At 36.7% G+C, this 15,673-nt stretch overlaps 1 protein-coding gene across 1 annotated transcript in view; it reads left to right on the top strand.

The window, feature by feature from the left end:
* Positions 1 to 3,211, top strand: part of LOC114908647 (zinc finger protein 33B-like) — a 36,146-nt gene extending 32,935 nt beyond the window's left edge. Inside the window, exon 5 of the mRNA XM_029244997.1 lies at positions 282 to 3,211. Coding sequence (XP_029100830.1) covers positions 282 to 2,401 — 2,120 coding nt within the window. The 3' untranslated portion in view covers positions 2,402 to 3,211. The remainder of the gene's footprint in view (positions 1 to 281) is intronic.
* The last annotated feature ends 12,462 nt before the right edge of the window (positions 3,212 to 15,673 follow it).

The raw sequence follows: 15,673 nt of genomic DNA, 5'->3' as shown, positions 1-15,673 counted from the left end.
TGATTTGTATTTATTTTTAACCTCTATATTAAGTCTTGAAGTACATATTTATAAATTGTTAAATGTAGATGGGTGCATTCTAAGTTTTTATCCCCCATTTCTGCTCTGTCAGGTTTTGTTTATTTCTTCTAAGCCAAAAGGATGAGGGACACGAACATCTTGGATTACTCTTATTTCAAGAAACTGAGTCAATCATATAAAAGGGCATTTGTATGTAAGTGTAAGTTTATCATAATAGTAATAAAATTAATAACTTATAGTGTTTTTTTTCTCTTTTCCAGAAGTCTGCAAAGTTGATAATCAACTAGAACAGAGTCAGGAAATCCAGGACAGACATTTCAGGCAAGCTCCGTTTATCAACAACAAAACACTGACTATAGAGAGAGGTAATGTATTAGGAAAAATGTTTAATTTCAGCACATACCCAGTTTCTTCTGTAAAAATACCTTGTAAATGTGGCACAAGTGGTATGAGTTTGAAATATATTTCAGAATTAATTATTGAGAAAAACTATTTAAGAAAGAAGTCTGATGATCTCAGCGCATATGGAAAATTATTCCTTCATATTAACCATGAAAAAACTCATGTGGGAGAGATACCTTATGAATTCATTCAAAATGGAAAGTACCTCAGTCATAATGAAGACTTCATGCCATATGAGAAAATTAAAAATGTAGAGCAGTCTTTTGACTACAAAGAACGTGGGAAATATTTCTGTGAGAAGACACTTTTCATCACATATAAACAAGCTCACAAGGGACAGAGTCCTTGTGAACATAGGGAATGTGATAAAACATTCTGTAATTATTCAACCCCCCAAAAAAGAGAAAGTCTTTATGAGTTTAATGAATATGGTAAAGCCTCTGAGAAATTATCTCTCTTGAAACATAGAGTTCATTTGAAGGTGAAAGATTATGAACATATTGAAAAAGTGGATAATTTCAGCAGATCAAACTTTCCTGACACAGGAGAGAGAACATTTGAATGTAACAGCCTGAGTGAACCTTTCTGGGAGAAGTCAGTTCTTAATGTAACTCAGAGAACAGGCATAGGAGACAATGTCTATGAATGTAATGAATGTGAAAAAGCGTTCTGTGAAAAATCAAAACTCACCAAACATCAGAGACTACATACAGGAGAGAAACCCTATGACTGTAACGAATGTGGGAAATGCTTCTCTAGGAAGTCACTTCTCACTTTACATCAGAGAATCCACACTGGAGAGAAGCCCTATAAATGTAATGAATGTGGGAAATCCTTCTCTAGGAATTCACACCTCACAATTCATCAGAGAACTCACACAGGAGAGAAACCCTATGAATGTAAGGAATGTAGAAAAAGCTTCTACCATAAGTCATATCTCACAGTACACCAGAGAATTCACACAGGGGAGAAACCCTATGAATGTAATCAATGTGGGAAAACCTTCATAAGCAACTCAGTTCTCACAGTACATCAGAAAACACACACAGGTGAGAAGCCCTATGAGTGTAGTCAATGTGGGAAATTTTTCTCCAGGAATTCATACCTTACAGTACATCAGAGAACTCACTCAGGTGAGAAACCATATGAATGTAAGGTATGTGGGAAAACCTTCTGTCATAAGTCAGATGTCACTAAACACCAGAAAACTCACATAGGGAGGAAACCCTACAAATGTAATGAGTGCGAGAAAACCTTCAGTCGCAATTCAGGCCTAAAAGTACACCAGAGAACACACACAAAGGAGAAACCCTATGAATGTAATGAGTGTGGGAAATCATTCTCTGAGAAATCAGTCCTCACGGTACATCAGAGAATACACACAGGGGAAAAACCTTATAAGTGTAATGAATGTGGAAAAACTTTTTACAATAAGTCAGATCTCACTAAACACCAGAGAACTCACACAGGTGAGAAACCCTATGAATGTAAGGAATGTGGGAAATTCTTCTCTAGAAATTCATACCTTACAGTACACCAGAGAGCTCACACAGGGGAAAAACGCTATGTGTGTAAAAAATGTGGGAAAACCTTCTACTATAAGTCAGACTATACTGTACATAAGAGAACACACAGAGGGGAGAAGTCTTCTCACTGTGATCAGTGTGGGAAAACCTTCACTTGCAATTCAGTCCTCAGATCACATCAGAGAACTCACACAGGGGAGAAGCCCTATGAATGTAAGGAGTGTGGGAAATCTTACTCTGAGAAATCAGTCCTCACTGTACATCAGAGGATACACACAGGGGAAAAACCTTATAAGTGTAATGAATGTGGGAAGCCCTTCTATCATAAGTCAGATCTCACTAAACATCAGAGGACACACACAGGGGAGAAACCCTATGAATGCAATCATTGTGGGAAAACCTTCAGTTGCAACTCAGGTCTCAAAGTACATCAGAGAAGACACACAAGGTAGAAACCCTATGAATGTATTGAGTGTGGGAAAACCTCTAAGAAATCAGTTCTCACAGTACATTCAAAATTACATACAGGGGAAAAAATCTTTTAAATTTAGCAATGAGGGAAATCTTAGTATCTAGCATTTCATACCTTGAAATACTTTGGAGAATTCACACAGAACATGACCCCTATGAATGTCAAGTGGCAAATTTTTTTACCCTAAGTCATATTCCAAAGTAAATGAAAGAGTAACCACAGGGGAAATTACTATGAATGTAATGAATATCTATTAATAAGACAACTAAAAAATGAATACATGTAGAAGAAACCCTACTAATGTATATAGGAAATGTGGGGAAATATTATAAGTTAGGGCTTGTTAAACAAATAACTTACGTAGGAGATAATCCTGTGAATCAAATGTATGTAGGAAAATGTTCTTCCAGAACTTGGCCATTACTAACAGTCAGATAAACCACACCCGGGGAGAACTGTCAACATCTTGTATTTTTTTGGAAACTTCATACACAAGTTGTACTTGCTGTATGTCAGGGAAATAATAGGGAAGAGACCTGAAGAATACAGCAAATATAGTTGAGCCTATTTCAAGAAATGCCATTTTATTGAACAAGGCAATGTTGAGATGAAGTCTTAAAGATGTTTTGAATGTGAAGGCTTTAACAGAATTCAGACTTTATTATATCTGAAGATTGTTTTGAAGGAAGTCTGTCAACTTAGGAAGTATGGACAGAAATTTTCCTTTAGATATGATGTTATTCTAAAAGTTATATTTTGCACTTATTTCAAATCTTTTAGTAGAAATAAAACTGAAAATAGACATTTATAAAAATATTAACTGGAATATGAAGCTTTTTTAAAAGCACAAATAAATTGAATCATCTTCTCAGTCTCTGATTCTACTTTTGGAGAAACACGTATCAGCCCATGGCCTTCCATATCATGAGCCATCACATGTTTTTGATGAGTCTGCACCCCAACTGTGCTGTTACCCATGCAAATACAGTTGGTCCTTCATGTCTGTGTTTTCCTATCTGCGGTTCTGTGGTTGGTTGAATCCACATATGCAGAACCCAAGAGTATGGAGGGCCTACTGTAAAGAACTTGAGCATCAGCTGATTTTGGTATTTGAAGAGGTGTCCAGGAACCAGTCCCCAGCAGATACTGAGGGATGACTGTACTGCCTAATTGTCCGGTTCATCCAGGGGCCTACCTCTAGGGGATCTCAGAATGGACTAGATCCCCAGAACAATTGCCAGGATCAGCCAGGGGCAGCATTGAGACTGCTTCTGCTTCCTCTTCTTAGGTTCAGTAACCGGAAACATTGAGTGTGAATGAAGCTAGAGTACTGGCTAGAATACTCTAGGACATAAGACCTCAGTGCTCCCATTTAAATTTACAGGAAGCTTTTCATAGCCCATTCTACATCCTATAGCTATTACCACCTTCCACAGTATTCTAAATTTGGTTAATACTGATCCCACATGTCTCATTACTTTTACAATAATACACATATATTATTGCATGTATGTGTGTGATATAACATTGTTTTACAGGTATATCACTGGGAACATGTTCTGCAACTTTTGTCTTCAAATGCATGGTTTTGGTATTTATACATGTTGATATATTTTGCTTTAGTTGACTCATTTTAATAAAACGTAATATATGGGGTCTTCCGTGGCAGTCCAGTGGTTAAGACTTCACTTCCCAATGCAGGGGGTGTGGGTTTGATCCCTGGTCAGGGAGCTAAGATCCCACATACCTTGTGGCCAAAAAACCAAAACATAAAGCAGAAGCAATATTGTAACAAATTCAATAAAGACTTTAAAAATGGTCCATATCAAGAAAACTTAAAAAAATAGCATAATATATGACTATGCAACTATAAAAATATTGTCCATTTTTGTGTTTATGATTTAAAAAGTTTTCATTTTCAATATAAAGTAATAAGGTTTGAGTTTTTTTTAAATCAACTTTGAAGTATAATTTAAATGTGGTAAAATATACCCTATTTAAGTAGCTGATTTAATGAGTTTTAATAAGAGTATAACCATATGTAATCACTCCTGCAATTAAGAAAGACAGCATACCCTTTATGCAGAAGTGTTCCTCATTCCCCTTCCCAGTCCTTCCTGGGATGTCCCTCTCCCTTCTGGCCCCTGGAAAACCAGTGATCTGCTTTCTAGCACTAGGTTAGATTGATTTTTTAAATTGCATTTCACATAAATGGAATTATACAAGATGTCCTCTTGTTTGTCTTCTTTCATTCAGCATGATTTTGAGATTCATACATGTTTTAGCATGTATCAGTAAATACCTTCATTTTTATTGCTGAGTGGTATTCCACTGTATGCATATATTACAGGTTTTTTTATCCATTCGCCTGTTCTTTGCAGTTTTTGATTGTTAAGAACATAGCTGTAATGAACTTAATGTGCATTTTTGTGTAGACTGGTGTTTTTATATCTCTCGGTTAAATACTTAAGAGTAAAATTTCTGGGTTGGTATGGTTATTATGTGCAATATCAAACTTTTTTGAAGTGGTTGTTCCATCTTACGTTTCCGTCAGCAGTGTGCAAGAGTTGCAGTTGTTCCACATTTTTGTCAATGCTTGGCATTGTCACTTTTTGATGTAGCCATTCTAAGGAGTGTATAGGTTTTTCATTGTAGTTTTCATTTATATCCCTGATGAATAATGACATTAGGCATCTTTCAGTTACTTATTGGCCATTTGTATATCTTATTTTGTGAAGCACCTGTTCATATCATTTGCCTCTTCTTAGTTTGGGTTGTTTGTCTTCTTATTATTGAGTTATAAGAGTTCTTTGTTAATTGTAAATATTTTCCCCAGTCTGGTTTTTCACAAAAAGCTTTTCATTTTGATGAAGTTGAGCTTATCAGTTTTTTCTTTTCTTAGAAATCTTTGCAGATCCAATGGCATCGAAGATTTTTTCCCCATGTTTTGTAAATGTCTTAACTCTATGTTTAGGTGTATGATCTATTTTGAGTACATTTTGTATGTGGTCTTTGGTAAGGGTCTAGATTTATATTACTTCATTTGAATATTCAACTGTTTCAGCTCCATTTGTTGAAAAGACTACCCTTTCCCCACTGAATTAACTTGGTATCTTTTTAAAAATCATTTGATTATTTGTTTATGTGTGGGGGGTCTATCTATGGACCCTTTATTTTGTTCCTCTGACCTTTATATCTTCTTTACACTGTCTGTGTTCCCTTATCTTTATAGTAAATCTTTTTGGAAATAGTATAAGTTCTCTAATTTTGTTCTCCTGTTTCAAAATTGTTTTGGTTATTCTAAGTCCTTTGCATTTTCACATACATTTTAGAATGAACTTGTCAATTTCTTTAAAAAAAAAGACTGCTTTAATATTGTTTTATGATTTCACTGACTCTATAAGTCAGTTGGGGGAAAATTGGCCTCTTAATAATATTGACTCTACTGATCCATGAATATGATATATCTCACCATTCAATTGGTGTCTCAGTGAAAAGAGAAATCTTAGCCTGTGGAGGCAAAGAGGCTTCCTTGACAAGGTGCTTGTGCTGGTTGGGTCTCTCTTGTCATTTCGTCCCACCTACCTCTGTTTCTTGGTAGGGGAGGGGTGTGCCTCCCCAGGCTGCCTGTTGTTGGATGGGATCTTCTAGATCAGTCCCCTTTGCCAGCGGTTCTGGCTTGCCTGGAGCTGTCAAAAGGACTCCCTTTTAATCTGGGGAGAAGAATGAAACTACCTACTTTCTGTTGCTAGGTTGAGGGTTGGGAAACCGTGAGTCTGGATGGCCTTCTTCTGTTGAGTGGAGGAACGTGCTACAGTTGTTCCTCCAGTCCTGGGGTCATAAACCAGTTTGCCTTTTTCTTAATACTTTTCACAGTTCACTGTTGATTGTCTCATATTGTTTCATAGGAAGAGTTTTACAGAGAGGAGCAGGGAGAAATGGCTCTACACCATATTGTATAAACCAATAGTTTGCTTTTGTTTTTTATTTATCTCATCTATACTTTTGGCCTCCTTTTCCTCTCACCTTTTTGAATTTGAATGTATATTTTCCATATTCCATTTTATCAATGCTATTGGCTTATTTACTATACCTTTTTAAAATTTCCATAGAGATGTTTCTTTTAAATTTACAGTAGGCTTCTTTAATTTGCCAAGTCTACTTTTAAGTAATAGATCATTTAATATTTAAAATAAATGAGTGTACTTAAATTTCTCCTATTATGCACTGTTTTTTATCATATTTTCCATTTCTTTGTTCATTATCAATCTCATGATATACTATTGTGCTTACTTTAAAATTTCTTTTTAAATAAATTTGAGTGAAAAGTATTTTATATTTGTCTTATTTTACCAATTTTGATGTTTCTTATTACTTTGTGTGTATTCACATTTTCATCTGATATCATTTTGCTTTAGCCTAAGAGAATTTCATTTAACGTTTCTTGTAATGCAGTACTTCTGGTAATGAATTTTCACAGGTTTTCGTTTCTTTATTTGGAGGGGAGTTATTTTGCCTTTTTGTGAAGGTTATTTTAGCTGGATATAGAATTATATGTTGGTAGTTTGTTTTCTTCTAAGGCTTTAAAGATGTCATTTCATTGTCTTTTGCCTTAGGTAGTTTGTGATAAGAAGTCTGAGGAAATTTTTATCTTTGTTCCTCTGTACATGTTTCCCCCCCCTCAGACTCATTTAAACTTTTTTTAAAACTTTTTTGTTCATATCTTTTTCAGGAAATTGATTATGATGTGCCTTGGTTGGGTTGTTTTTGTTTTTTTGTTTTTTGCATTTATCATGCTTAGGGTTCTTTGATCTTAGGGTTGTAGTTTTGGTCAGTATTGGAACCCATTTGCCTATTTATTTAAAAAATATTTTCCTGTCTCTCTTTTCTTTTCTTCTAATACTTCAGTTACATATATTTTAGACCAGTAGGTATTGTGTCATTGACACTAAGCCTTTTATTTTATTTCATTTTATTTTGTTTTGTTTTTCTGTTGCTGTATACCCCACAGCTATTTTCCATTATTAATATCTTTATATGGTACATTTGTTATAATTAGTGAACCAATATTGACACCTTATTGTTAACTGAAGTTCATATCAGTACTTTAATATTTAGATATCCGTAACTTTTCCCTAATGTCCTTTTTCTTTTCCAGAATCCCATACCTATCAGCACTTAGTCTCAATTATACCCTCATCCTCATCCCTAACAACCAATAAATCTTCTTTCTGTCTCTATGGAGTTGCCTATTCTGAACTTTTTATATATAAATTGAGTCATATACTACGTGGCCTTTTTTTGTCTCGTTTCTTTCACTTAGCATTATATTTTCAAGGGTCATCCTTGTTATAGCATGTAAGAATACTTCATTCCTTTTTATGACTGGATAATATTACATTGTAGAGTTACCATATTTTGTTTATCCATCCCTCAGTTCATGGACATTTGGATGGTTTCTGTTTTGTTTTTTTTTTTTTTGTGGTACGCGGGCCTCTCACTGCCGTGGCCTCTCCCGTTGCGGAGCACAGGCTCTGGACGCGCAGGCTCAGCAGCCATGGCTCACGGGTCCAGCCGCTCCGCAGCATGTGGGATCCTCCCAGACCGGGGCACGAACCCATGTCCCCTGCATCGGCAGGTGGACTCTCAACCACTGCGCCACCAGGGAAGCCCAGTTTCTGCTTTTTGACTGCTATAAATAATGCTGCTATGAGCACATATATTACATGTTTTTGTGTGAATTTTTTTATAACTAGGAGTGGAATTGCTAGGAACTTGCCAAACTTTTCCACAGCAGCTGCACCATTTTACATTCCCACCAGCAATGTATGAGGGTTCCAGTTTCGCTAATACTTACCAGCACTTGATATTTTGTATTTAAAAAATTTTAGGCATCCTAATGGGTGTGAGTGGTATCTTATTGTGGTTTTGATTTGCATTTCCTGAATAACTAATGATATTGAGCATTTTTCATGAACTTGTTGGCCACTAGCATATCTTCTTTGGTGAAATGTCTATGCAGTAGATTATTTTCCCATTTTTAATTGGATTCTTTTGTTTGTTTTTGAGATATAAGTGTTCTATATATATTCTGGGTTGTATACCTTTATCAGGTATATAATATGGAAATATTTTCTCTCATACTGAAGGTTGTCTTTTTACTCTTGATAATGTCCTTCCTTTGATGCAGAAATGTTTTAAATTTCAGTCAACTCCAATTTATCTTTTGTTGTTTGATTGTTTGGTTTCATATATAAGAAATTATCTAATTCAAGATTATGATTTTCACCTATTTCCTTCTAATAGTTTCATATTTTTAGCTCTCACACTTAGACCTTTGTCTGTTCTGAGTTAATTTTTGTATATATTCTGAAGGAAATGTCTAACTGCATTCTTTTGTATGTCAATAACCAGTTGTCCCAGGACGATTTGCTGAAGAGACTGTTGTTTTTCTATTGAATGATATGGTACCCCTACCCCCATTGAACATTAATTGAGCATAGATGTACGGGTTTATTTCTGGACTCTAAATTCTATTTTATTGGTCTATATGTCTATCCTTCTGTTAGTACCACACTGTTTTGTTTTATTTTGTTTTTGTGGCCGCATCATGTGGCATGTGGGATCTTAGTTCCCCAACCAGGGATCGAACCCATGCCTCCTGAATTGGAAGCACAGGGTCTTATCCACTGGACCAACAGGGAAGTCCCAGTACCACACTGTTTTGATTACTATAGCTTTGTAATGAGTTTTGACATCAGAATACGTGAATCTTGCAACTTTGTTCTTCTTTTTCATTATTGTTTCTGCTGTTTGGGGTCCCTTGCAATTCCTTGTAAATTTGAGGATCACCTCCTCCATTTCTGCAGAAAAAAGCTGTTTGGATTTTGATAAGGATTACATTAAATCTGTAGATTGCCTTGGGTAATATTGTCATCTGAACCATATTAAATCTTCCAGTCCAGGAACATGAGATGTCATTTCATTTATTTAGGTCTTTAATTCTTTCTGTGATGTTTTGTAGTTTCAGTGATTTTTGTGGATTAATCTTGTATAGTGCCACGTGATGAATTGCTTTGGATTTAATCCCTTTTTGTGTGAATTTATTGGGATTTTCTATTTGTAGCTTCACCTCAAATGCCATCCATCACCTTAGGCAACATCAGTCTGTAAATATTTTTGACAGATGCCCCCCAGGAAGCAACTTTAGCACTGGGCCAGTTTTGAATTAGCTGAAAGAAATACAAGGCCTTTGAGCTGTGCTATCAGACAGGTCAGATAAATATAAGTGTTTGTGAGTGGGGTTTGTTGTGATTCTTCTAATATTGGAAATGTGGGCTATTATTTTGACATTTTATTCCTAAGCTGGAGAGTGAGGACCATGATGGGGGCAAGTTAGAATGTCCCACAGTTTCACTGTTCTTACCAAAAATCAGCCATGTTCCTTGAATTTGCATTCTGACTTGGATGCAAGGCTTTAATTAAATTCCAGATTTCATAACGTTGATTCTGACAGTTTTTGCCCATATTTTTGTTGCTTTTATGGAGTTGCATAATTTTGAGTTCCTTACTCCACCATTTTTGCTGACACCACTGTGATCTATTTTCAGTTAACTTTTTGCTAAACTTGTAAGTCTGTGTCTGTGGTCATTTTTTTGGATATGGATTTCTAGTTGTTCACTCCCATTTGTTGACAAGACTATCCTTTCTCCATTGAATTCTGGTAAGAATGACCTGGGTTCCTAGAGATGACTCTCTAAAGGCACAGAGAAAGAATGTAAGTTCTGGGACTTCCCTGGTGGTGCAGTGGTTAAGACTCTGCACTCCCAATGCAGGGGGCCTGGGTTCAATCCCTGGTCAGGGAACTAGATCCCACATGCATGCTGCAACTAAGGAGCCCACAAGCTGCAATTAAGTAGCTGGTGAGCTGCAACTAAGGAGCCCACAAGCCACAACTAAGGAGCCCACTGCTTCAACTAAGACCCAGTGCAACCAAATAAATAATAAATACATATTTAAAAAAAAAAGAGAGGGCCAACTTTTAAAAAATTTATATATATATATATATAAATACAAATTCTACCAAGAAGGACTTTTGTTCCCTGAGTCCAGATTTTTAACAATATCTATAACACTTTTGAGATGAATAGGGAAGTTTTGGGGATTGGTAAAAAGGTTAGGTGGGCTTTGAATTGCTTCTACAGCTGCATTTTTGTTCTTGCTAAGACTAAATTTGTAAGACAAGGACAGTTCTTAATTCCTTAGAGAGTTGGGTTGCAACCTGAATGACATCAAGAAGCTAACCCACTCATCAGACAGTATTATCTTTAGCTTGCTCCCTTATGTTATAGAGGAGATCCTCAACCAAGATGGAAATCAAAAGATTCCATTGGTCTTGATTTAGAGCTGTTTCCCTTTGGAATGCTTTTCTTCCTCTGGGTACACAGTTTCATTTTAGCTTAGGGGAGAAGGCCTTTAAAAAGTTCCTATGGGGCTCTGAATATCAGCTTCCAGTTTGGTCAACTTTTGATCATAGTGCCCCTTAAAAAAATTTTTTTTTCCGATATCTTATCAGGTTTCAGCTGAGACAAACAGTAAATATACCTGTCAGTATTGAATAACCTCTTGGACACAAGAGACCTCCCAAAAAGCGGGTGCAAAAGATACTGCTCTCCCAAGATGCAGAACCAGTCCCAAAGATAGCCAAAAGAAAGTAAGACAGGGCTTCCCTGGTGGCGCAGTGGTTGAGAGTCCGCCTGCCGATACAGGGGACACGGGTTCATGCCCCAGTCCAGGAAGATCCTACATGCCGTGGAGCGGCTAGGCCCGTGAGCCATGGCCGCTGAGCCTGCGCGTCCGGAGCCTGTGCTCCGCAACGGGAGAGGCCACAACAGTGAGAGGCCCGCGTACCGCAAAAAAAAAAGAAAGTAAGACAGTCCCTCTGGGAGCTAGCAATGGTTGATAGGATCCTAGCCGCAAATGCGGTGCAACCCACCTTTTCTGTCAGGCCACATTTTTTGGCCTCCAACCTGACTGTTGAGCTGCCTGCATATGTAAGAACCAACAATTTCCATGTCCCAGGCATGCAGAAAACCAAGCCAGTTCTCAGAACACAATATAAGACAAACAAGAAGGCAGTAGTTGTCCTTGGAAGAGAAAGGATGACAACCAATGGGTATCTCAAAACCAAATTCACAAGAATCTGAATTTGGAAAGAAAGGGACAATATGAAATTTTATCTTTCTCTCTCAACCAGGCACTACATAGATCTAGGACAATTGACTCTGGTAAGAATTCTCACCCTTTGCTGGCTCTGCCAGTTTTCCTAGGATCCCATCTACAGGCTGTGGAGCAAGTTGGGTAGAGAGAGAGTTGCCCCAGAACCTACCATACTTTGGCAGTTTTCCACTAATTTTTAGTTTTGTTGCAGGAGAGAGAAATGTCATGTCCTGGGACGTGTGAGTGAATCCCTGGGATGGACCACCAAGTGAGGGTCCTTGGCTTCAAGCAGGAAAGAATTCAAGAGTGAGCCAAAGTAAAGTTAAAGCAAGTTTATTTAGAGAGATACATATTCCATAGGCAGAATGCAGACGGGCTGAGAATGGCCCCGGGGTATAGGGTTGTTAGTTTTTATGAGCTGGGTAATTTAATGTGCTAATGAGTGGGAGAAATGTTTTAACTATTTTGGGGAAAGGATGGAAATTTCCAGGAATTGGGCCACTGCCCACTTTTTGACCTTTTATGGTCAGCCTTGGAACTGTCATGGTGCCTGTCGTGGCACTGGTGGGTGTGTCATTTAGCATGCTTATGTATTACAGTGAGCGTACAATGAGGCATAAGGTCTCCTGGAAGTCAGATCTTCTGCCGTCTTGGGCCTAGTTGGTTCTAATAAGTTTCTGTCATATTCTGTTTTTCTTAAAGGCCATGTCCCCCTTCTCATTCTTTTAGTGGTTGTGCCCTGCCCCCCTTCGTTCCTTTCTCAGTTTCTCTTAGCTGTTTAAGGGAATAATTGCTAGAAGTTTGCTGGAGGATTCCTCGGAGTCCTGTCAGCCCTGGGAGTGCCCCATATGGTGTCTTCTTTGGGGGTGAAAATGGGGGCATTCAAGTTTTTATGGATGGATTTGACAAAGGACAATCTTTTTTCACTATCCCAGTTTACTACAAATGAGACACTAGTTTCTGGGCCAGTGTTTTGGTGATGGACCCCTAGGAGGGTGCAACAGGGGAGGCTCAGGTGTTCTAGGTTTCTGGCCTTGGAGCTGTTGCAGCTATAAGGCGACTAACTTGGTAGTCTTTTGTTTATAGCCTTACAATGTCTTCAGAGTGGAAAGGCAATTAAGATAGTAGACTGAGTACTCAGGTAAATGAGGGTAGAAAGGGAGTGGTCGGAGACACATCAGTCATTTAGTCTTTTGTTTTAGGTACATTTGTGTCTTTAATTTTTCATTAGCCTTTGTAATGAGTCTTTCAGTGATGCTGTTTTGGAATCTTGAAGTCTTTTGGAGGCTTCTGCATACAAAATAAGTATCCCATTCTGTTTGTTTGATTTGGGAGCCCTTGCTTTCAAGTGTACTTCTCAAATGAATGATCATATCTAATTGGAACATTCCCCATAATGGCCATTGTAATTCTAGGTTATCTTAGTAAAATTTTGCCATTTTTGGGACCACAGCTTTTAGGAGCACAGTTCTTGAGGTGTGCTGGAAGGTGGCACACTCAATTCTTTGAAACTTGAAGATCCCATTTCTTTAACTAATCTTGGATCTCTCAGAACCATATTAATACCTAAGAGGGATGTGCCATTGGGTTGGGGATTTTGCGGTGCTTTACAGTATACCTCATTGCAAGGAAATTTTCTCGAGGTTGACAGCTGACCTAGTGACAATCTAACCCATTCCATGACTAGTTTATTTTAGCACAGGAGTCTTAAGAGTTAGGTGGCGAACACACCGTTTAAGCGTTCAACCCATGCTCACCAATTTTGCAGGTTTGGTTTCTCAGTGAGATTCCCATTAATAACAGATCTGTTATTCCTTTATGTCATGTGTACATTAGCAGAAATCAACAGTAATTGAAGAAACAGAACTGTGGACACCAGCAGTAATCAAAGAAATGGTCCTTTGGAGTAGCCAAGAGAAGGCCTTAGGTGTACACCAACAAAACCAGCAGTTCTTAAAGTGGAACTATGGACTGATCCAGTAGAACCCAACAAAGCAGAATTGTGGACTAACCACATTGAGGGTTAAATGTAAAATTGGGAAAAAATAAAAGAATTCATAAAAAAGAGAAAAAGGAAGGGAATGGATAGGAGAGGTAAAACTAATAGAAGGTACAGAGTAGATGGAATTTTAAATATATCAATATTAATTACAGTAATTGTAAATTGACTAGAGTACAGAATTTGACGGACCCCATTTAAAAATAGTATCTACATTTTATTTACAATAGATATAAAACATAGTGATATAGGATGAGTGAAAACAAAAGTATGGAAAACGTTCTACAAACACACCAATAGAAAATTAAAGTAAAATTATCTGTATTCACAGGTGACATGATCTAATATATAGAAAATCTTAATTCACTAAAAAACAATTAGAATAAACCAGTTCAGCAAGTTTGCAGGATACATCAGTATATGAAAACTCAATTGTATTTTTACACATTTGCAAATAACTCAGAAATGAAATTTAAAAAAGCATTCTATTTACATAGCATCAAAAAGAATAAAATACTTAGGAGTAAATTTGACAAAAGAACTGCACAACTTATAATCTGAAAAATGCAAAACACTGTTGAAAGAAACTTTGAAATGACCTTTAAGTACCTGGGAAAAACATCTTACATTCATAGATCAGATGGATACAATAAAGATTACAGCTGAGATAAATAAAATAGAAAAACAAGACAAAATGTAAAAAATTTCTTTGAAAAGATCAACAAAATTGGCAGATCTTTATTTAGCTAGATTGACTTTTTAAAAAGAATTTATATTACTAATATCAGAAATGAAAGTGGGGATATTACTAATGATTTTACAGAAATGAAAGGATTATACAAGAATAGTATGGGCAGTTGCATGACAACAATCTAATGACCTAGATCAAATGGACAAATTGAAGAATTTGTCCATTTCTTCATGGTTGTCCATTTTATTGGCATATAGTTGTTTGTAGTAGTCTCTTATAATCCTTTGTATTTCTGCAGTGTCAGTTGTGATTTCTCCTTTTTCATTTCTGATTTTGTTGATTTGTGTCCTCTCCCTTTTTTTCTTGATGAGTCTGGCTAAGGGTTTATCAATTTTGTTTATCTTCTCAAAGAACCAGCTTTTAGTTTTATTGAACTTTGCTATTGTTTTCTTCATTTCTCGTTATTTCTGCTCTGATCTTTATGATTTCTTTCCTTCTACTGACTTTGGGTTTTCTTTGTTCTTCTTTCTCTAGTTGCTTTAGGTGTAAGGTTAGATTGTTTATTTGAGATTTTTGTTTCTTGAGGTGAGATTGAGTTGCTATAGACTTCCCTCTTAGAACTGCTTTTGCTGCATCCCATAGGTTTTGGGTTATCGTGTTTTTGTTATTTGTTTTTATGTATTTTTTTATTTCTTCTTTGATTTCTTCAGTGATCTCTTGGTTATTTAGTAGCACACTGTTTAGCCTCCATGTATTTGTGTGTTTTACAGTTTTTTCCTGTAATTGATTTCCAATCTCATAGCATTGTGGTCAGAAAAGATGCCTGATACGATTTCAATTTTCTTAAACTTTCCAAGGCTTGATTTGTGACCCAAGATGTGATCTATCCTGGAGAATGTTCAGTGTGCACTTGAGAAGAAAGTGTATTCTGCCACTTTCGGGTGGAATGTTCTATAAATATCAATTAAATCTATGTGGTTTATTGTGTTATTTAATGCTTGTGTTTCCTTATTTATTTTCTGTTTGGATGATCTTTCCATTGGGTAAGTGGGGTGTTAAAAGTCCCCTACTATTATTGTGTTACTGTCGATTTCCCCTTTCATGGTTGTTAGCATTTGTCTTATTTATTAAGGTGCTCCTGTGTTCGGTGCATAAACATTTATAATTGTTATATCTTCTTCTTGGATTGATCCCTTGATCATTATGTAGTGTCCTTCCTTATCTCTTGTAACAGTCTTTATTTTAAAGTCTATTTTGTCTAATATGAGTATTGCTACTCCAGCTTTCTTTTGATTTCCATTTGCATGGAATGTCTTTTTCCATCCCTCCACTTTCATTCTGTA

This window comes from Monodon monoceros, unplaced genomic scaffold (assembly GCF_005190385.1).
Source record: "Monodon monoceros isolate NGI ecotype Baffin Bay Population unplaced genomic scaffold, NGI_Narwhal_1 Super_Scaffold_4, whole genome shotgun sequence".
In the NCBI taxonomy this organism is placed as follows: domain Eukaryota; kingdom Metazoa; phylum Chordata; class Mammalia; order Artiodactyla; family Monodontidae; genus Monodon; species Monodon monoceros.
The sequence above is the reverse complement of the archived record's forward strand: the minus strand, read 5'-3'. Positions and strand labels throughout refer to the sequence as shown.